Raw genomic sequence first — 22749 nt, forward strand, 5'->3', positions numbered from 1 at the left:
GAATAGAGAAGAACACTGAAAATGTTGCTTGGGTACTGAATTCAGTAGCTTCAGCATAAACATGTTTTGCCGTGGCTCCTCTTCAAGGATGTTATCTTGAGGGAAATAATCTTGTTGGTTGTGCTAGTGTGAGGCAAATTGGAATAATTTAATGAGAGAAATTAGGTTCTAGTCTGTGAAAAGGAAACAAAGGGGATGTGTACTTCACAAAACATAGATAAGACAGTGTGGGAGAGTCAGCATGTGTGGGTCTCTGTCACAGTTGGTACCCTGGGCTGCTTCTGTGTAACTAATCCTTCTGCTTTCTAACCCCCATCCCATTGCCCATCCTCCAACCTCACCTTGTGCTGGAGCATGTCCAGAGAAGGGCCACAAGGATGATCAGAGCACCTGTGCTATGAGGACAGACTGAAAGAGTTGGGGCTGTTCAGGCTGGAGAAGATGAGGCTCCCAGGTGACCTTCTTGTGGGCTGCCAGGATCTGAAGGAAACCTACAGAAAAGCTGGGGAGGGACTTTTCAGGATATCAGGGAGCAAAGCTGGAGGTGGGTAGGTTCAGACTGGATGTGAGGAGGAAGTTCTCCAGCAGAGTGGTGAGAGGCTGGACTGGGTTGCCCAGGGAGGTGGTTGAGGCCCCATGGCTGGAGGTGTTTAAGGCCAGGCTGGCTGAGGCTGTGGGCAGCCTGCTCTAGGGTAGGGTGTCCCTGCCCATGGCAGGGGAGTTGGAACTGGCTGATCCTTGTGGTCCCTTCCAACCCTGACTCATTCTATGATTTTACTTAGAAAGTCCTTCCAGTGAATATGAACTATTTAATATGAGGTTCCTTTCACAAACAGTTGGTAAGACAATACCAGCACAAATCAAAACTAGCAGCAATTAACATATCAATACTGAATGTTGTGCTAGTTTGAGCCTAGCTGGGCTATTTTAGTGAGAGGAATTAGATGACAGGCTGTGAAAAGGAATCAGTGGTGATGTCTGCTGCACTCATAGGCTTGCTGAGAGGGATAAAAATAAGAACATAAATATAGATAACAGAGTTGTGCTCTGGCTGCCTGCACTTCTCCCTCCAACCTGCTGTCTAATCCTTCTGCTTCCTAATACCCTTGACTGATTCTCCAAACTTACTTTGGATGTAAGGCAAAGTCTAGGATAAGGTAGAGGGGTGGAACAGAGGTGGAAGGGTGGTTGGGAGCCCCTCCTGGGGACTCTGGTTTCTGGGAGGGCTGCTGTGTTTGTGTGTTACTTTTAACTTGTGTATTTCTGTGTATAACTGTAGATATTGTAAATACCTGCTTGGATATTGTGCTAAGCTGCAAATATAAAGCTTCATTCCTTAATTTCCAGCTGGGCTGAGTCTAGTCTGGGTGACTCTGTAAGAGTCAGGAGGCAGGTAACAACCAAAGCATCATATTAGCGTCCACAAGGCACTACCTAACTTTGTTTTTGTAATCTATGTTGTAGACAACATTTGTGCAAATAAGTGACCTTACCTTACAGCTCTGCTTATCCTTCCACACTGCTTTCAAAATGACAAAGAAAGTTCCCAGAGATAAGAGTTTGAAATACAATGATAATTAGAACAGATCAATTATAGTTTGGGGTAGGCTGTGTATGTTATGTATTTCATACAATCAGTCAGGGTTGGAAGGGACCACAAGGATCATCCAGTTCCAACCCCCCTGCCATGGTCAGGGACACCCTACCCTAGAGCAGGCTGCCCACAGCCCCATCCAGCCTGGCCTGAAACACCTGCAGCCATGGGGCCTCAATCACCTCCCTGGGCAACCCAGTCCAGCCTCTCACCACTCTCATGTTCAACAACTCCCTCCTCACATCCAGCCTGAATCTACCCATCTCCAGCTTTGCTCCATTTCCCCTAGTCCTGCCATTCCCTGATATCCTAAAAAATCATTCCTCATGTTTTTTGGAGGCTCCCTTCAGAGCTTCTGGCTTCTCCAGACTCAGCAGCCCCAACTCTTTCTGTCTGTCCTTCTAGCAGAGCTGCTGCAGCCCTCTGAGCATCCCTGTGGCCCTTCTCTGGACATGCTCCAGCACATCCACAGCCTTCTTGTAATGGGGGCTCCAGAGTTTTCAAGTTTCCATATTTCAAAAGGAGTGGATGCATTTTGTTGCATTCTTAAATCCCTGTAGGAATCTGTATGTCAGTGATACTTTTATCATGAGTTTAGAGACTTCTGTATGTACTTTGCATCTTTTTATCTTGCTGCTATAGGTGCAGATTTTTCTGCCTAAAATTTAATGTGCCATGGCAAGAGGCTGAAGGGCTGGGCTGAGAGGGTGGTGGTGAATGGTGCCACATCCAGTTGGCAGCTGTCAGTAGTGCTGTGCCCCAAGGATCAGTGCTGGGCCCAGTCCTGTTCAGTATCTTTATTGATGATCTGGAGCAAGGGATTGAGTCCAGCATCAGTAAGTTTGCAGATGACACCAAGCTAGGAGCAGCTGTGGATCTGTTGGAGGGTAGGAGAACCCTGCAGAGGGACCTTGTGAGGCTGGATGGGTGGGCAGAGGCCAGTGGGATGAGATCGAATAAGGCTAAGTGCAGGGTTCTGCACTTTGGCCACAACAATATCAGGCAGCACTACAGGCTGGGGGAAGAGTGGCTGAGAGCAGCCAGGCAGAGAGGGACCTGGTAGTGCTGGTGGACAGTAGCTGAAGATGAGCCAGCAGTGTGCCCAGGTGACCAAGAGAGCCAATGGCATCGTGGCATGGATCAGGAGCAGTGTGGCCAGTAGGACAAGGGAGGTTATTCTGCCCCTGTGCTCAGCACTGGTCAGGCCACAGCTTGAGTGCTGTGTCCAGTTCTGGGCTCCTCAATTCAAGAGAGATGTTGAGGTGCTGGAACATGTCCAGAGAAGGGCAACAAAGCTGGTGAGGGGCCTGGAGCACAGCCCTGTGAGGAGAGGCTGAGGGAACTGGTGTTGGAATGGGCTGCCCAGATTGGTGGTGAAGTCATCGTCCCTGGAGGCGTTGAAGCCAAACCTGGCTGAGGCACTTAGTGCCATGGTCTGGTTGACTGGACAGGGCTGGGTGCTAGGTTGGCCTGGATGAGCTTGGAGGTCTCTTCCAGCCTGGTTGATTCTGTGATCCTGTAGAAAAGTTTTTAAACTGTTTTTCAACTCAGTGTTTGAAGTGTATGACTCAGAAACATAATCTCTTTAAGATGTTCATAGATTATATGAGCATGCCTGGCATTCCAGGTTAATCTACTCTTTTTCCTCTTGCTCCTAGGAGGTGTGGTCTTGTTGGATTGAGCTGCTTCAGTACCTTGATTTAGAAACAGCTTGGTTAAACAACCTGGAAGAAAGGGTGCAAATGACAGCAAATCTACCTGATAAATTGGATGCTATCAATGATGCTCTTGAGGTATTGACAACTTCTCAGATGGCTCATTTTGAAAAGCCACAAATAGAACTCTTTGGTAGAATCCTGGAATGTGTTGGATATTCTGACTCTTCAGGTTGAATGAACACATTACTCTACAAATGTCTTCTACAGAGTCAATGTCCTCCACCAAAAACTCAATTTTGCTATAAACAATTGTGCCATGCTTTGGTTCTGTGATGAAATTGTGTATTCAAATAGGGGTGCTGATTGATACCCACCTGAACATGAGCCAGCAGTGTGCCCAGGTGGCCAAGAGAGCCAGTGGCATCCTGGCCTGCATCAGGAATGGTGTGGCCAGCAGGAGCAGGGAGGTCATTCTGCCCCTCTACTCTGCACTGGTTAGACCACCCCTTGAGTGCTGTGTTCAGTTCTGGGCCCCCCAGTTTAGGAGGGACCTTGAGATGCTTGAGCGTGTCCAGAGAAGGGCGACGAGGCTGGGGAGAGGCCTTGAGCACAGCCCTACGAGGAGAGGCTGAGGGAGCTGGGATTGGTTAGCCTGGAGAAGAGGAGGCTCAGGGGAGACCTTATTGCTGTCTACAACTACCTGAGGGGAGGTTGTGGCCAGGAGGAGGTTGCTCTCTTCTCTCAGGTGGCCAGCACCAGAACGAGAGGACACAGCCTCAGGCTGTGCCAGGGGAGATTTAGGCTGGAGGTGAGGAGAAAGTTCTTCCCTGAGAGAGTCATTGGACACTGGAATGGGCTGCCCGGGGAGGTGGTGGAGTCGCTGTCCCTGGAGCTGTTCAAGGCAGGGCTGGACGTGGCACTTGGTGCCATGGTCTAGCCTTGAGCTGTGTGGTAAAGGGTTGGACTTGATGATCTGTGAGGTCTCTTCCAACCTTAGAATCACAGAGAGAGACCTCCAAGATCATTCAGTCCAAACTAGCACCCAGCTCTAGACAGTCAACCAGACCATGGCACTAAGTGCCTCTGCCAGGCTTTGCTTCGACACCTCCAGGGACGGTGCCTCCACCACCTCCCTGGGCAGCCCATTCCAATGCCAATCACTCTCTCTGCCAACATCTTCCTCCTAACATCCAGCCTAGACTTTCCGTGGCACAACCTGAGACTTTGTCCCCTTGTTCTATTGCTGGTTGCCTGAGAGAAGAGGCCAACTCCCACCTGTCTACAATGTCCCTTCAGGTAGGTGTAGACCTGGGTAATGCTGTGGGTGTGTGATAAAATGATGTGAGTAAATGAGAAGTGCTGTGAAGTGTAATGCAGAATGACCACTCTCTTTGCCTTGTGCCACCGTGGATTAAGGCATAACTGGTTCATGCTTTTAGAGTGCTCTGAAGACATTCCAAGTGTAAAACTTCTCTGCATGCAGACAGGTTTCTACCTCTAAAAATGTTGTAATATTCAGTGTCTTGACCTTTAAATCTTTCTGTTCTAATTAGTCCCTGGAATCGGTGCTGCGTCACCCAGCTGATAATCGCACCCAGATTCGGGAGCTGGGGCAGACCCTGATCGATGGAGGGATTCTGGATGATATCATCAGTGAGAAACTGGAGGCTTTCAATGCCCGCTACGAGGAATTGAGTCACTTGGTAAGAGTCTGAGGGCAGGGCTGGAACAGAGCAGGGGTTTTCATCTCAGTGGTCTGCACTAATTCCTGTTGCATAGCTGAATTCATAGATGCAGGATACAGTACAAAAAAACAGAGGAAGGACTTGCATAATTTTCCCAGCTGTTTTCACTTTGGAATGAAGCCTTAGGAGCAATATACTTGGTGTTTTTTCTCCTCTGACTCGGGACAGGTGTTGGTTTGTGATTTGGGGGTGGTTTTTTGTGGGGGTGGTTCTTGTAAGATTGTTTTTTTTCCAACTTGTACACCTTTGCACTGTGAAAATTCCTTGATATTTTTCCAAGCAATCCCAATCTGAGAGGGGACAATTCAATAACTACATTTATTTAATACTTCCTTCCCACTGCCATGACTAGTCCTGAGCTGCTCACAAGCTGTAATAATGAGGAACAGAAGAAATAGCTGTGAAGAAGTCATGCTGAAACAAGGAACAGAATGAAAACATTCCTCTCTCATTTCCCATCTGTTTTGTTGTTCCTCTTTTCCAAGTGTAATTTTTCCTAGATTTCACAAGCACAGGAAGAATAGCTGTGCATGAGGTTGCATGGAGAATAGCTGTGCATGAGGTTGCATGGAGAATAGCAGTGCTTGAGGTTGCATGGAGAATAGCTGTGCATGAGGTTGCATGGAGAATAGCTGTGCATGAGGTTGCATGAAGAATAGCAGTGCTTGAGGTTGCATGGAGAATAGCTGTGCATGAGGTTGCATGGAGAATAGCTGTGCATGAGGTTGCATGGAGAATAGCTGTGCTTGAGGTTGCGTGAAGAATAGCAATGCTTGAGGTTGCATGGAGAATAGCTGTACATGAGGTTGCATGAAGAATAGCTGTACATGAGGTTGCATGAAGAATAGCTGTACATGAGGTTGCATGGAGAATAGCTGTACATGAGGTTGCATGAAGAATAGCTGTGCTTGAGGTTGCATGGAGAATAGCTGTGCTTGAGGTTGCATGAAGAATAGCTGTGCTTGAGGTTGCATGGAGAATAGCTGTGCATGAGGTTGCATGGAGAATAGCTGTGCATGAGGTTGCATGGAGAATAGCTGTGCATGAGGTTGCATGGAGAATAGCTGTGCTTGAGGTTGCATGGAGAATAGCTGTGCATGAGGTTGCATGGAGAATAGCTGTGCTTGAGGTTGCATGGAGAATAGCTGTGCTTGAGGTTGCATGGAGAATAGCTGTGCATGAGGTTGCATGGAGAATAGCTGTGCATGAGGTTGCATGGAGAATAGCTGTGCATGAGGTTGCATGGAGAATAGCTGTGCATGAGGTTGCATGAAGAATAGCTGTGCTTGAGGTTGCATGAAGAATAGCTGTGCTTGAGGTTGCATGGAGAATAGCTGTGCATGAGGTTGCATGGAGAATAGCTGTGCATGAGGTTGCATGGAGAATAGCTGTGCATGAGGTTGCATGGAGAATAGCTGTGCATGAGGTTGCATGGAGAATAGCTGTGCCTGAGGTTCCATGGAGAATAGCTGTGCATGAGGTTGCATGGAGAATAGCTGTGCATGAGGTTGCATGAAGAATAGCTGTGCCTGAGGTTCCATGGAGAATAGCTGTGCCTGAGGTTGCATGGAGAATAGCTGTGCCTGAGGTTGCATGGAGAATAGCTGTGCATGAGGTTGCATGGAGAATAGCTGTGCATGAGGTTGCATGGAGAATAGCTGTGCATGAGGTTGCATGGAGAATAGCTGTGCATGAGGTTGCATGGAGAATAGCTGTGCATGAGGTTGCATGGAGAATAGCTGTGCATGAGGTTGCATGGAGAATAGCTGTGCATGAGGTTGCATGGAGAATAGCTGTGCATGAGGTTGCGTGGAGAATAGCTGTGCTTGAGGTTGCGTGGAGAGTAGCTGTGCGTGAGGGTGCATGAAGAATAGCTGTGCGTGAGGCTTCATGGAGAATAGCTGTGCCTGAAGTTGCATGGAGAATAGCTGTGCATGAGGTTGCATGGAGAATAGCAGTGCTTGAGGTTGCATGGAGAATAGCTGTGCATGAGGTTGCATGGAGAATAGCTGTGCATGAGGTTGCATGGAGAATAGCTGTGTTTGAGGTTGCATGAAGAATAGCTGTGCCTGAGGTTGCATGAAGAATAGCTGTGCCTGAGGTTGCATGAAGAATAGCAGTGCTTGCGGTTGCATGCATCTCTAACTTGTGTTCTGCATCCTGGTAATACAGACTCCTGCCAAATTGTAGGATAAGAGATTTTGCCTCTCCCTGCTAAAGTGTAGTCATAGAGGAGATTTCAGTTCATCTCCATTACAGTGAGCAGCATGAATGCAGTGCCCTCAGCTGGGGGATGTGTGCTCTCGTTTAAGTTAGCTGTTGTTTCTCCTGTTAGGACATCTCTTGATTGCCATATAAAAGCTGTCTGCTTTGGCAGCTGCAGCACTGACATAGAGGCCCATTAGACAGCTGTGCACATCTGCGTGCCTGTGCTGTGTGCAGTCATTGGTCTGTGCGTGTGCTGATAGTGGGCAGTTTGTGTTCCCATGCAAGCAGTGACATTTCAGCTGGACTTCGAAGTTTTGCTGTGAGCAGGAAGGAACTATGAACCTCTGTTTTCACACTGTAACAGAAGAGTTTATGGCATTGAGTGAAGATGCACCAGCTTGCACGTCAAAGACTGCTGACCTGTAGCGTAATACAGAGTCTGTGACTCCTACTGAGTAGCTGGGGTTTAGAACTGCCATATTTTTACACAATGCTTTCTTCCTCAGGTGACAGGAGACATCTGCTTTTACTGTACCTCTAGCAGAAAAAGTCTCCTTCTGTGTCACTGTTTGTCAGTTAAGGGTGTGAATCACAACAGGCTTCAAAAATTGTTGCCTTTTGCCCTTTTTCAGATGGTTCTCTTGGCAGAGGGGTTTTTTTTTGGCTTTCCCTCACCTTTCTTTGAGTAGAATCATAGAAGCAGTCAGGGTTGGAAGGGACCACAAGGATCAGCTAGTTCCAACCCCCCTGCCATGGGCAGGGACACCCTACCCTAGAGCAGGCTGCCCACAGCCTCAGCCAGCCTGGCCTTAAACACCTCCAGCCATGGGGTCTCAACCACCTCCCTGGGCAACCCATTCCAGCCTCTCACCACTCTCATGCTCAACAACTTCCTCCTCGTGTCCATTCTGAATCTGCCCAGCTCCAGCTTTGCTCCATTCCCCCTGCTCCTGTAACTCCCTGGCAGCCTAGAACATCCCTCCCCAGCTGTTTTGTAAGTTTGCTGTTTGTGTTAAGTCAGTCAGCCTCATGTCTTTCCTTTGTGTCCCACTCAGGCAGTGAGCCGACAGATCGCCTTGGAACAGCAGCTTCAGACCATGAGAGAAACTGACCACATGTTGCAGGTCTTGCAGGAGAACCTAGTGGAGCTCGACAGACAGCTGACATCTTACCTCACTGATAGAGTAGATGCTTTTCAGATGCCCCAGGAGGCTCAGGTATTCCAGTATAAATTTTCCTTCCTAAACATTTTGAAATGTCTCATGAAAGTGCTCAGCTTAGACTTGGTATTTCTGGAAGGTTTTGTTTCAGTGCTGTTGTTTTGCTGTTTTAAGAAGGTTGTATTGCATAACAATCTTAGCATCTTTCAGTATAACAAGTCTTCACCAGAGACAGAATATGTAAAATAAACCTCTTAGTGTTTGGCTTTTATGGAGTAGATTTACCTCTGGTGGGTACTAGGTAGCAAGTAAGTTTTTCTTCCCCTCTATGCAAGTAATCATAGAATGGTTTAGGTTGGAAGGGAACTCAAAGCTCATCCAGTTCCAACCCCCTGCCATAGACAGGGACACCTCCCACTACAGCAGGTCACTCAAGGCCTCATTGAACCTGGCCTTGAACAGCTCCAGGGAGGGAGCAGCCACAACCTCCCTGGGCAACCTGTGCCAGTGTCTCACCACCCTCACTGGAAAGAACTTCTTCCTAATATCTAGTTTAAATCTCTCCTCTGCCAGTTTAAACCCATTACTACTTGTCCTGTCATTACAGGACCTTGTCAGTAGTTCCTTCCCAGCCCTCATTTAGGTCCCCTTCAGATACTGGAAGGCTGCTATAAGGTCTCTTGGAAGACTTCTCCAGGCTGCAGAGCCTCAATTCTTGTAGCCTGTCCTCATAGCAGAGCTGCTGCAGCCCTCTGAGCATCTTCGTTGCCTCCTCTTGAGTCACTCTAACAGTTTGATGTTCTTCTGTTGGGAGCTCCAGAACTGTAACTTTTTTCTTGTTCCTGTGCCATGGCAGAAAATTCAAGCTGAGATTGCAGCTCATGAATCCACTTTGGAAGAGATCAAAAAAAGTGCTCGCTCTTTCCCTCCTGCTTCTCCTGAGTGCAGGTCTCCCCGTGGTGGAACTCAGCTGGATGCTTTGCAGGTAAAAATGAGTTGCACTAAGAATTCAGAAGTGAAGACCACCTGGTTTGCAATGACACTCTTCTGGTGTCAGCCTTGGTGCAGTCAGCTGAACCTCAGAAACAAACAGGGTAGGCTTTTACATGCTGTTGTTAGGAACAGGCAGCACTAGATGAATAAAGAAGTTTTAATTCCTGAAGTATCATGCACTAAATGCTGGAAATCAGGAAGTCTCTGCATTTGAGTAGAATGGATATTGTGAAGGTGCATGAAAATTACAGCCCTTGCACCTCAGCTGAACGGAAGAGGTGATGGAATTTGGCTTGGCAAATAGCGTTGCCATAGCTACGTGAGTCGGAATGGCTTGAGAGGTCAGCTAGGATCTAGGTGGTAAAAATGCCTTCAACGTGATTTTGATTTAAGACAATCTTTTGTATAGGGTTAACACTCCTGGGGGAGTGACCCTGAACCTGACCTTAGGGGTCTTGGCCCCTCCCCAGGGGTGGGCCACACTCCAGGTGATGGTTAGCCCACTCCCCCCACTTCCTGTGGTATAAAAGAGGAGCACTTCCTGCTCCTCATCCTCTTTCCTTGGCTCCCTCTTGACACACACACTCACACTGCATACCAGCACACCACGTGGCAGCCACGAGGCAGAGACACCATCATATTGCTCAGGTTGCATCCATCCTTTGTTGTATTTTGCTGTTTTTCCCTTCCTTATCCTTTGTAAACTTCCCTACCTCCAATACTTTTTCTAAGTTATTGTTAAACTTTTCCTTTTTAACTTCCAAATCGAGTGAGATTGATTTATTTGGGTGTCCCTACCTTTCTCTCTCTCCCTGTCTTTTGGGAGAAAGAGGGGGAAGAGGGGAGGGCACTCTATAAATCCTATAAATTGTCATTGGGTCTATTAAATTTATTAGAGTCTCTGGGAACCTGCATTTGAACCCAAGACATCTTTTAACCCAATTTTCATTGCCCCAGAGAAAACTCCGTGAGGTGTCTACAAAGTATCAGCTTTTCCAGAAACCAGCCAATTTCGAGCAGCGCATGTTGGATTGCAAGCGAGTGTTGGATGGTGTAAAAGCAGAACTTCATGTCTTGGATGTGAAGGATATTGACCCTGATGTCATTCAAGCTCATCTGGACAGCTGCATGGTAAGTGTACAGTGTCCTGACTCCTGCTTGGCAGTTTCTTTCTTGAGTGGTGGTTCTTACTTAAACTCTATCCTGAGGAAATTTCCATTAAATTCCTGATGGAACTGTATCAGCAGGGGTGTGGCCAGCAGGAGTTGGGAGGTGGTCATGCTCCTGCACTCAGCACTTGTGGGACCACATCTCTAGTACTGTGTCCAGTTTTGGTCACCACAGTATAGGAGGGACATGGAGGTGCTGGAGCAGCTGCAGAGAAGGGTGAGGAGGCTGGGGAGAGGTCTGGCAAACATGACCTATGGGGAGTGGCTGAGGGAGCTGGGGGTGTTTAGTCTGGAGAAGAGGAGGCTGAGAGGGGACCTTATTGCCCTCTACAGCTACCTAAAAGGAGGTTGTAGTGAGGCTGGAGCTGGTCTCTTCTCCCCAGTTACTAATGATAGGACAAGAGGAAATGGCCTCAAGCTGCATCAGGGCAGGTTTAGGTTGGCTGTTGGGAGGAAGTTCTTTCCTGAGCAGGTGGTCAGGCACTGGAACAGGCTGCCCAGGGAGGTGGTGGAGTCACCATCCCTGGAGGTGTTTAAAAGGAGAGTGGATGTGGTGCTTGGGCCTATGGTCTGGTGATGAAGGCTGCTGGGATGAAGGTTGGAGTGGCTGATGCTGGTGGTCCTTTCCAAGCATAGTGATTCATAGTGATTAGATGTTGTGCTGAGGGATTTGGTTTAGTCAGGGACTTGTCAGCGTGAAACTAATGATTGGACTCAATGATCTGGAAGGGCTTTTCCAGTCTAAGGAATTCTGTGATTCTGTTGCAACTCTTTGTAAAATGCCAGGACAACATTTGATTACAAAAACTCTCTAATTCTTCTGTGTGAGAGTGTGGACACAAAAGTAGTGGATCGTTGATCACAAATGTGGAGTTCTTAAAAACTCCCTTTCTTGGCTTATTTGTGTTCTCTAGAGACCACAGTCTGCTGTTTGCTTGTTTCTTTGTGTTTAGAATCATAGGATCAGTCAGGTTTGGAAGGGACCACAAGAATCATCCAGTTCCAGCCCCCCTGCCATGGGCAGGGACACCCTACCCTAGAGCAGGCTGCCCACAGCCTCAGCCAGCCTGGCCTTAAACACCTCCAGCCATGGGGCCTCAACCACCTCCCTGGGCAACCCATTCCTGCCTCTCACCACTCTCATGCTCAACAACTTCCTCCTGATGGCCAGGCTGACTCTCCCCACCTCCAGCTTTGCTCCATTCCCCCCAGTCCTGTCACTCCCTGACAGCCTAAAAAGTCCCTCCCCAGCATCTTTGGAGGCCCCCTTCAGATGCTGGAAGGTCACAAGAAGGTCACTTGCACTAAACCGATACTACATATAAGGTCGTACATTAGATCAAGTCCAGATGACAATGCTAACCTTGGCATGTGGTGATGTTATGTGTTAAACACTGATAAATTATTGGGATAGGTCTTTGTTTGAAGTGAAAACTAAAGTTGCAATAAATATGGAATGTCAGGAGTTTGAGATCTTGGTAGCCATTGTTCTTAGTTTGAATGCACTCTGATGGTCAAGGCCCCAAATGCAGCAAAATCTGAACATCTGCACTTCTGACTGCTTACCACTGCATGTATTTGTGATTTTTAGAAACTCTATAAAACCCTCAGCGAGGTGAAATTGGAGGTCGAAACTGTCATCAAGACAGGAAGGCAAATTGTACAGAAACAACAGACAGATAATCCTAAAGGGATGGATGAACAACTGACAGCATTGAAATTTCTTTACAATGACCTGGGGGCACAGGTAAGAAAAACAAATACATGAACATATCTGCATAGAAATTCTTTTCATGTGAGATGCTGTTTTAGCTTTGATTCTGAAGCCAATACTGTATAGGCTGGTTGCTAGGTCCAGGAGCAATCAATTGAGATATTAAAGAGTAAAGATAACAGTCCTGTGGTTGTGCAAAAATGTTTGTTCCCTGTTGTTCCTGTAGACTGAGGTAGCCTTGAAGTAAGGAAGGTTCACAGAGTTCCCTTCTCATGCCAGATCTGGCCTGCTCTTTGTTAGTAGCCTTTGAGTACTGTTGTAGCTTCTTTTGCCTGTAAGCAGCTGGCAAAATAGTTTGCTATCAGATTGTCCTGTGGGAAGTTTAAGTTGATGTAAGATGTGCCTTGCTTCATAGAATGTCATGGAATCAGTCAGGGTTGGAAGGGAGCACAAGGGTCATCTAGTTCCAACCCCTTTGCCATGGGCAGGGACACCCTACCCTAGATCAGGATGTTTGATGGCTTGGCCACCCTAGATGTTTGGTGGCTTGGTGTTTTTGTAGCTGGAGACAGGGAGTAGTTCTTTAAAATACCAGGTGATTCTGTCTGCTGTGGTTGGATTTAGTTTCATGGCTGCATAGAAATTCCCTTTCTTTTCATGTGAGATGCTATTTAACTTCGATTCTGAAGCCAATACTGTGTAGGATGGTTGCCAAGTCCAGGAGCAATCAATGGAGATAGTAGAGATCAAAGATCAATGCTGTGGTTGTGCAAGACTGTTTGTTCCCTGTGCTTACAGAGTGTTCCAGAGAAGGGCAAAGAAGCTGGTGAAAGGCCTGGAACACAAACCCTATGAGGAGAGGCTGAGGGAGCTGGGGTTGTTTGGCCTGGAAAAGAGGAGGCTCAGGGGTGACCTCATTGCCATTTAAAACTACCTGAAGGGAGGTTGTAGCCAGATGGGGTTGGTCTCTTCTCCCAGACAAACAGCAATAGAACAAGGGGACACAGTCTCCAATGGTGCTGGGGGGAGTATAGGCTGGATGTTAGGAGGAAGTTGTTGGCAGAGAGAGTGATTGGCATTGGAATGGGCTGCCCAGGGAGGTGGTGGAGTCACCATCCCTGGAGGTGTTGAAGCCAAGCCTGGCTGAGGCACTTAGTGCCATGGTCTGGTTGATTGTCTAGGGCTGGGAGCTAGGTTGGCCTGGATGATCTTGGAGGTCTGTTCCAACCTGGTTGATTCTATGATTCTATAGTGCAAAGCAGATGTTCATAAAGGATTTTTCTTGTCAGAGTCTTTCCCTCAAACAAGACTGTGTTAAGCTGCAAGGATTGGGGTTTTCTGTCTTTTCAAAATGACCTCTCTTCTCCTTGGTGTGGTCAGCAGGAGCAGGGAGGTCATTCTGCCCCTGTACTCTGCACTGGTTAGACCACACCTTGAGTCCTGTGTTCAGTTCTGGCCCCCCCAGTTTAGGAGGGACATTGAGATGCTTGAGCGTGTCCAGAGAAGGGCGACGAGGCTGGGGAGAGGCCTTGAGCACAGCCCTACGAGGAGAGGCTGAGGGAGCTGGGATTGGTTAGCCTGGAGAAGAGGAGGCTCAGGGGAGACCTTATTGCTGTCTGCAACTACCTGAGGGGAGGTTGTGGCCAGGAGGAGGTTGCTCTCTTCTCTCAGGTGGCCAGCACCAGAACGAGAGGACACAGCCTCAGGCTGTGCCAGGGGAGATTTAGGCTGGAGGTGAGGAGAAAGTTCTTCCCTGAGAGAGTCATTGGACACTGGAATGGGCTGCCTGGGGAGGTGGTGGAGTCGCCGTCCCTGGAGCTGTTCAAGGCAGGACTGGACGTGGCACTTGGTGCCATGGTCTGGCCTTGAGCTCTGTGGTAAAGGGTTGGACTTGATCTGTGAGGTCTCTTCCAACCTTGATGATACTGTGTGAAAATGTAACTTTGTTTTCTGTTCTTACATTTTCACAGGTGACTGAAGGGAAACAAGACCTTGAAAGGGCATCGCAGCTGGCACGCAAAATGAGGAAAGAAGCTGCCTCTTTGTCGGAGTGGCTGACGAGCACTGAGGCTGAGCTGGTGCAGAAGTCCACTTCGGAGGGCTTGCTTTCTGATCTAGATTCAGAAATTGGATGGGCCAAAGTAAGTATCTTCTAAACACCCAGAGATTCAATTTTTCACAGTATGGCAATGCTACATGGAATTAGCTGTGAAATCCAGTAACTTGTTCCTGAATCTCTTAGATCATGAATTTTAGTAGCCTACAACTATCTGAAGGGAGGTTGTAGCCAGGTGGGCATTGGTCTCATGCTGACTCAGCACTGGTCAGGCCATATCTTGAGTACTGTGCCCAGTTCTGGGCTCCTCAGTTCCAGAGAGATGTTGAGATACTGGAATGTGTCCAGAAGAGGGCAACAAAGCTGGTGAGGGGCCTGGAGCACAGCCCTGTGAGGAGAGGCTGAGGGAGCTGGGGGTGTGCAGCCTGCAGCAGAGGAGGCTCAGGGCAGACCTCATTGCTGTCTGCAGCTACCTGAAGGGAGGCTGTAGCCAGGTGGGGTTGGTCTCTTCTGCCAGGCAAGCAGCAACAGAAGAAGGGGACAGAGTCTCAAGCTGTGCCAGGGGAGGTCTAGGCTGGATGTTAGGTGGAAATTGTTGTCAGAGAGAGTGATTGGCATTGGAATGGGCTGCCCAGGGAGGTGGTGGAGTTACCATTCCTGGAGGTGTTCAAGCAAAGCCTGGCTGAGACACTTAGTGCCATGGTCTGGTTGATTGGCCAGGGCTGGGTGCTAGGTTGGACTGGATGATGTTGAAGGTCTCTTCCAACCTGGCTGATTCTATGATTCTATTAAGTACTTTACTGAGTCCAGTCTGTTCCATCTCTGGCAGCTTGCCTCAAAATTAAATGGCTAGAGAAATATTAATGATACAGCTTGATTTTAGGCATTAATAGGCAATTAAGTGACTTACTGTATCTCTGACAGTCCTTAGGTGTAGTAATTCTGAATTATCAGGAAATATAATACTAGGCTGGGTCAGCTATTTTACTTGTAGAGCAAACTGAATGTCAATTGACATTTTTAATGTGAAACATGATTTATAATTGTTCTGAAGCCAAGCATCATTCTTGTTTTTCACAGGGTAGGAACTTGTACATATAATTAGCAACAACTCTCAGTTGATATTGTTGAGCAATTCTGATCTTTGCAGTCATTATTTTCTGTCACCTTTAACTTTTGGAATAGATCTGCTTGCAACTTTAAAACTTGAAAGCTTATGAAGTTACAAAAAACATCTGGTTATGACCTGTTCTCAGAATTAGCAACTATTGGCATTGTAGTTTGCTAGGTAACTGTCCCTGAGGTTTCTTTCCAAACAAACCTGCAGATAATTACTGAAATACACTTAGAACAAAGTTGTAAGCTATTGTTCATGATTTCTTATGCTGCACCACCAGGAGGCCAAGCCCTTTATATTGGGTGCAAAATTGTCCTTCATGTCTGAAGATTTTCTAGAGGCAAAAAACATCAGAGCTCTAGATGATACAGATACATAAATATATGAGTAGGTAGATATGGATAGAATCATAGAATCAACCAGGGTGGAAGAGACCTCCAAGATCATCCAGGCCAACTGATCACCCAGCCCTATCCAATCAATTAGAGCAGGTGTTTAAGGCCAGGCTGGATGAGGCTGTGGGCAGCCAGCTGTAGGGTAGGGTGTCCCTGCCCATGGCAGGGAGGTTGGAACTAGATGATCCTTGTGGTGCCTTCCAACCCTGACTGATTCCGTGGTTGCATGGCACTAAGTGAAAATAGGGCTGCTGTAATATGTAGCAAGGGAATTACACATATGCAGTGATGAGTAGTGGTGGTTCTGAAAACAGTGTTTAGCTTTGGCCTACCACTTTTCTTGTTGTTGCCTACTGTAAAAGTAGTTTAATAGGAAAAGATACAGAGAAATCCAAAGTGTCTCTGCTTGCTCTGTGGTAGTTGACAAGGCAGAAAAGAACCTCTGAAAATTGGACCTATAGTGTGCTGTGGTGCATTTGCTTTACCTACATGGTGAAAAAGACCTTTAAAAATACAAAACTATAAAAGGGTACTGCAGTGTGCACTTGCAGCCTGGAGGGCCAGCCAGATCCTGGGCTGCATCAGAAGTGTGGACAGCAGGGCAAGAGAGGTGATTCTTCCCCTCTACTGTGCTCTGCTGAGACCCCACCTGGAGTACTGCATCCAGTTCTGGAGCCCCTGTTACAAGAAGGATGTGGAGATGCTGGAGTGTGTCCAGAGAAGGGCCAGGAGGATGCTCAGAGGGCTGCAGCAGCTCTGCTGTGAGGACAGACTGAAAGAGTTGGGGCTGTGCAGGCTGGAGAAGAGGAGGCTCCCAGGTGACCTTGTGACCTTCCAGGATCTGAAGGGACCTACAAAAAAGCTGGGGAGGGACTTTTTAGGCTGTCAGGGAGTGACAGGACTGGTGGGAATGGAGCAAAGCTGAAGGTGGGAAGGTTCAGACTGGACGTGAGGAGGAAGTTGTTGAGCGTGAGAGTGGTGAGAGGCTGGACTGGGTTGCCCAGGGAGGTGGTTGAGGCTCCATGGCTGGAGGTGTTTGAGGCCAGGCTGGCTGAGGCTGTGGGCAGCCTGCTCTAGGGTAGGGTGTCCCTGGGCATGGCATTGGAGCTAGATGATCCTTGTGGTCCCTTCCAACCCTGACTGATTCTATGATTCTATCAAGTTATTTAGGGCACTTGCATTGTGCTCCCTTTCAAAAAAGGGGACCATCCAGAGAGTAACTATAATATAAAACATATATACAGTAGGTGATGCTACTTGGTTTAACTTTTATCAAGTGAAGTTCATCTATGATAGTATTTGCTTCCTGTGGAGGTAAAACACTGACTCCCTTGCCATTGTGATTGGAGTACTGTGCAGTGTTAATGGCTCTTCTGATTTCAGAGTGTCCTGAGAGAGCTGGAAAGAAGGAAAGCTGATCTGAAGAGCATCACAGAAAGCTGCACTGCTCTCCAGGCTTTGGTGGAAGGGAGTGAGACCTCCCTGGAGGAGAAGCTGTGTGTTCTTAATGCGGGCTGGAGCAGAGTTCGAACCTGGACTGAGGACTGGTGTGACACCTTACTGGTAAGTTGCACATAAGAGAAACAGGGTGGTTCTTTCTCCACACTCCTGCAGCTGGTGTGTCACTTTGCTGTGGTGCAAAGCTTCAATGGTGCCTCACGGACTTAGAGGAATGTGGCATGGATATCTAGCTGTTATGTCATTGGAGAGTTGACTCATGAGGTGTATACAATGCGGAAGGTGGGGAGCTCTTCTGCAGGTGTTTTAGATGTGCTGCCGGACACTGGTGTCCTGCACTTGGCAGTAGTATTGTTCAGTGGGTAGGAGATGAAAATAAGTAAATATACTAGGCAGAGTGTTAACTTGACCTACTAGGAGTAACCTGATTAGCTGTAGATGATAAAGCTAGGTTTAAGGTTGGTTTGTTTCGTGGTCTAATTTGCTTTGTTTTGCCTCTTATTTTTCCCCCTCTTTTGCCTGTTTCTCCCTTCTGGCTTAGGGCCAGGACTTCATTTTCACTGCTGTCTGCAGATGGTCATTGGTGATCTCATTGCTGTCTACAACTACCTGAAAGGGAGATTGTAGTCAGGTGGGGCTCTTCTGCCAGGCAAGCAGCAACAGAACAAGGGGACACAGTCTCATGTTGTGCCAGGGGAGATCTAGGCTGGATGATAGGAAGAAGTTCTTGTCAGAGAGAGTGATTGGCATTGGAATGAGCTGCCCAGGGAGGTGGTGGAGTCACTGTCCCTGGAGGTGTTCAGGAAAAGCCTGGCTGAGGCACTTAGTGCCATGGTCTGGTTGACTGGCTAGGGCTGGGTGCTAGGTTGGCCTGGATGATCTTGGAGATCTCTTCTAACCTGGCTGACTCTATGACTTTATGATTCTATGATGTTCTTACTGCTTTATTGCACTTGGCATTTAGTATGTGATAAGAACATGAACTACTACAGATGGTGGAAATTTGGCTGAACAACACAAAAATCTGTCCAAAATGTATAAATATTTGCTATTGCCTAAAAGATTTCTGTTAACCTGGGAAACACAGAGTAAATGTCTCTTCCAACCTGGTTGATTCTGTGATTCTAAGTTCTCATTCTCTCTAAACTTTGTCATGTAGTTCCTCTTTCCAATAGAAAATCCTGCATACACTTTCACATATCTGTTGTTTTAATTTCTTTATCTCCCCTCCTTTCCTCCCATTATATGCTGTTACATTTTTAATCTTATGCCTTTATTTACAAGTTTATGTAGTTTTACCTCTTGCCTGTTGATGTTTTACCACTTTTTTGGTTTGCTACTTGAATAGTGCTAACCTTTTGCATCTGCTTATTATTTAACTCTCAGTAAAGTTCTTGCTAGATTTTTTTATGATAGTGCATAGAAATAACTTTCTAAACTATCCTTCAAGGGGGCATTTATCATCACAGAGTGGGTCAAGGGGCATGCAAGCATTTGTAAAACTGCCAGTGGGTTTTGGCAATAATTAATAGTACCTGATTCTGTCACATTAAAAGGAGAGGAAAAATCATAGAATCATAGAATCAACCAGGTTGGAAGAGACCTCCAAGATCATCCAGTCCAGCCTAACACCCAGCCCTAGCCAATCAACCAGACCATGGCACTAAGTGCCTCAGCCAGGCTTTTCTTGAACACCTCCAGGGACGGTGCCTCCACCACCTCCCTGGGCAGCCCTTCTAATGGGAAATCACTCTCTCTGCCAAGAACTTCCTCCTGTCCAGAGGAGGAATCCTCTGGACAATCCACCAGATTATGGAAGTGTTGTTTATTTACAAGCCATAAGTTGGATCCTGTGCATGTAATCTCATGGACTTATTAATGTGAGTAGAAACCAAAAGGAGCTAGCCTGAATGGATTGGTTTCCATGAGGCTCTTTTGCTCCTCATTCAGCCTGAAGGAAATCCTGTGCCAGGTCTGGCATGAATAGAGGGGTTTGTGTCAATAGATATTCTTCAGATGCATTGGCAGTTTAATGGATCATTTTCTTGAGGTTTTCAGCATTCAGGACCTTCTGTCAGCCTATTGCTCATGCAAGGCAGCCCATAACTGCAAGTATTTCAGACTCTGCCAGCTGAGACCAACAGCATGTTTGGATGAGTGAATGGAAGACTAAACATTTTATATAGCCTGAAGCAGCAAGTTTGGTGAAATGGTGCCCTGGGTTTGGGTGGATCCTCCCTCCCCTGGTAGAGTAAACTCACTACAACACTGATTTTTAGAAAGTCAGGAAAAATGAAATTGTATTTCTTATAGTTTAAGTATAACAGTGTAAGGAGAATAAACTAGGAGAGGAATAGGATAACCCTCAGAAAGATGGGCAAGGGATCATGTGGCAGTGAAGCAGCAGCAGCCAAAAGAGCAGTGGGGGAAGATAGCAGCAGGCACAGCAGAAGCATCAAGGGGGAGATCCAAGCTGTGCTTCCAGATGATGCTCTTGATGCTCCAATGAAATGATAGTAACTTACCCATCATATGGCATGTCCCTACAATGTTCACCTCTCTACTCAGAGCTTCCACTTCGAACTTTCTGTGTTCTGAATGTTTTTTTGTGTCTGAGCTAGAAGTCTAGCTCAAACAACCACAAATGGATGTGAAATGGTCTGTGCTTGATGCTGGTATCAGATTGATGTTTTCTGTGTTGTTCACAGAATCGTAGAGTCAACCAGGTTGAAAGAGACCTCCAAGGTCATCCAGCCCATGGCACTAAGTGCCTCATCCAGTCTTTCCTTGAACACCTCCAGGGACAGTGACTCCACCACCTCCCTGGGCAACCCATTCCAATGCCAATCACTCTGTCAATCAAATTTGCATAGTCTATTTTCCAAGGTCATCTCCTTTGTTAAGTTTTTTGTGGGGGCGTTCTTTGGTTTTTTTGTGCTAATTCCTTGGTGGATTTTTCTCATTGTTGTGTTTTTAGGTAGCCAGGTGGGGGGTGGCCTCTTCTCCCAGGCAACCAGCAATAGAACAAGGGGACACAGTCTCATGTTGTGTGTGGGAAGTATAGGCTGGATGTTAGGAGGAAGTTGTTGTCAGAGAGAGTGATTGGCATTGGAATGGGCTGCCCAGGGAGGTGGTGGAGGCACCGTCCCTGGAGGTGTTCAAGAAAGGACTGGATGGGGCACTTGCTGCCATGGTCTGGTTGACTGGATGGGTCTGGGTGATGGGTTGGACTTGGATGATCTTGGAGGTCTCTTCCAACTTGGTTGATTCTATGATACATTTTTGTCATCCTTTTTCAGAATCATCAGAGCCAGCTGGAAATTTTTGATGAAAACGTTGCCCACATAAGTACTTGGTTGTATCAGGCTGAAGCCTTGCTGGATGAGATTGAGAAGAAGTCAGCAAGCAAAAAGGAGGAAACTGTGTCGGTAGGAAAAGTCGCTTTCTAAATGAAGTCAAGGCAGGTTTGCTGCCTGTTCTGTGTTGTGATTTCCCTCCCACCCCCTCCCAGTGGTGTTAGTTTGTATTTGCTAAGGTGTTTTTCTCCTCTCCTGGGGTAACCATTTTGAATTTCTTTCACCTTGTAGCGCTTAGTGTCTGAATTAGATGATGTTAGCCTCCGCGTGGACAACGTGCGTGACCAGGCTCTCATCCTAATGAACGGGCGGGGGCTCTCCTGCCGCGAACTCGTTGAGCCCAAACTGGCAGAGCTAAACCGTAACTTTGATAAGGTCTCTCAGCACATCAAAAGTGCCAAGGTGAGCATGCATGAGCCCCAAAACGTGCTTGGGGGGGGTTTGTGCCAAAGTGATGGCAGATAGCTTTAAGGGGGTAGAGTATTCATGGGTTTAGGAAGGGCAGGTCCTGCCTCACCAACCTGATCTCCTTTTATGATCAGGTTACCCGCCTGGTGAATGTGGGGAAGGCTGTGGATGTAGTCTACTTGGACTTCAGCAAAGCCTTTGACACTGTCTGCCACAAGAAGCTCCTAGCCAAGCTGGCAGCTCATGGTTTGGACAGATTCACTCTGTGCTGGATCAAGAACTGGCTGGATGGCAGAGCTCAGAGAGTGGTGGTGAATGGTGCCACATCCAGTTGGCAGCCAGTCACAAGTGGTGTTCCCCAAGGATCAGTGCTGGGCCCAGTCCTGTTCAATATCTTTGTTGATGATCTGGACGAGGGGATTGAGTCCAGCATCAGTAAGTTTGCAGATGACACCAAGCTAGGAGCAGGTGTTGATCTGTTGGAAGGTAGGAGAGCCCTGCAGAGGGACCTGGACAGGCTGGATGGGTGGGCAGAGGCCAATGGGATGAGATTTAACAAGGCCAAGTGCAGGGTTCTGCACTTCGGCCACAATAACCCCAAGCAGTGCTACAGGCTGGGGACTGAGTGGCTGGAGAGCAGCCAGGAGGAAAGGGACCTGGGGGTACTGATAGATAGTAAGCTGAAGATGAGCCAGCAGTGTGCCCAGGTGGCCAAGAGAGCCAATGGCATCCTGGCCGGCATCAGGAACAGTGTGGCCAGTAGGACAAGGGAGGTTATTCTGCCCCTGTACTCAGCACTGCTCAGGCCACACCTTGAGTACTGTGTCCAGTTCTGGGCCCCTCAATTCAAGAAAGATGTTGAGGTGCTGGAGCACGTCCAGAGAAAGGCAACAAAGCTGGTGAGGGGCCTGGAACACAAATCCTATGAGGAGAGGCTGAGGGAGCTGGGCCTGTTTAGCCTGGAGAAGAGGAGGCTCAGGGGTGATCGTATTACTGTCTACAACTACCTGAAGGGGCATTGTAGCCAGGTGGGGGTTGGCCTCTTCTCCCAGGTAACCAGCAATAAAACAAGGGGACACAGTCTCAAGTTGTGCCAGGGTAGGTCTAGGCTGGATGTTAGGAAGAAGTTCTTCACAGAGAGAGTGATTGGCATTGGAATGGGCTGCCCAGGGAGGTGGTGGAGGCACCGTCCCTGGGGGTCTTCAAGAAAAGACTGGATGAGGCACTCAGTGCCATGGTCTAGTTGACTGGCTAGGGCTGGGTGATAGGTTGGACTCGATGATCTTGGAGGTCTCTTCCAACCTGGTTGATTCTATGATTCTATGATTCTATGATTCTATTGTGTTTCTGTGTTACCTTTAACTTGTATATAGGGAGGTGGTGGAGTCACCATCCCTTGGGCTGTTCAAGGCAAGAATGGACGTGGCACTTGGTGCCATGGTCTGGCCTTGAGCTCTGTGGTAAAGAGCTTGACTTGGACTTGATGATCTATGAGGTCTCTTCCAACCTAGATGATACTGTGGTGTCCAGAGAAGGGCGACAAGGCTGGTGAGAGGCCTTGAGCACAGCCCTACGAGGAGAGGCTGAGGGAGCTGGGATTGGTTAGCCTGGAGAAGAGGAGGCTCAGGGGAGACCTTATTGCTGTCTACAACTACCTGAGGGGAGGTTGTGGCCAGGAGGAGGTTGCTCTCTTCTCTCAGGTGGCCAGCACCAGAACA

The 22749-nt window shown here is 47.7% G+C and overlaps 1 protein-coding gene across 1 annotated transcript in view; it reads left to right on the plus strand.

Annotated features, from left to right (window-relative positions):
* Positions 1-22749, plus strand: part of UTRN (utrophin) — a 481902-nt gene that overhangs the window by 177289 nt on the left and 281864 nt on the right. Inside the window, exons 28-37 of the mRNA XM_064158262.1 lie at positions 3253-3387; positions 4806-4955; positions 8261-8422; positions 9222-9350; positions 10316-10489; positions 12119-12274; positions 14212-14382; positions 17193-17372; positions 20567-20695; positions 20855-21025. Coding sequence (XP_064014332.1) covers positions 3253-3387; positions 4806-4955; positions 8261-8422; positions 9222-9350; positions 10316-10489; positions 12119-12274; positions 14212-14382; positions 17193-17372; positions 20567-20695; positions 20855-21025 — 1557 coding nt within the window. The remainder of the gene's footprint in view (positions 1-3252; positions 3388-4805; positions 4956-8260; positions 8423-9221; positions 9351-10315; positions 10490-12118; positions 12275-14211; positions 14383-17192; positions 17373-20566; positions 20696-20854; positions 21026-22749) is intronic.

Source organism: Pogoniulus pusillus, chromosome 18 (assembly GCF_015220805.1).
Source record: "Pogoniulus pusillus isolate bPogPus1 chromosome 18, bPogPus1.pri, whole genome shotgun sequence".
NCBI lineage: Eukaryota > Metazoa > Chordata > Aves > Piciformes > Lybiidae > Pogoniulus > Pogoniulus pusillus.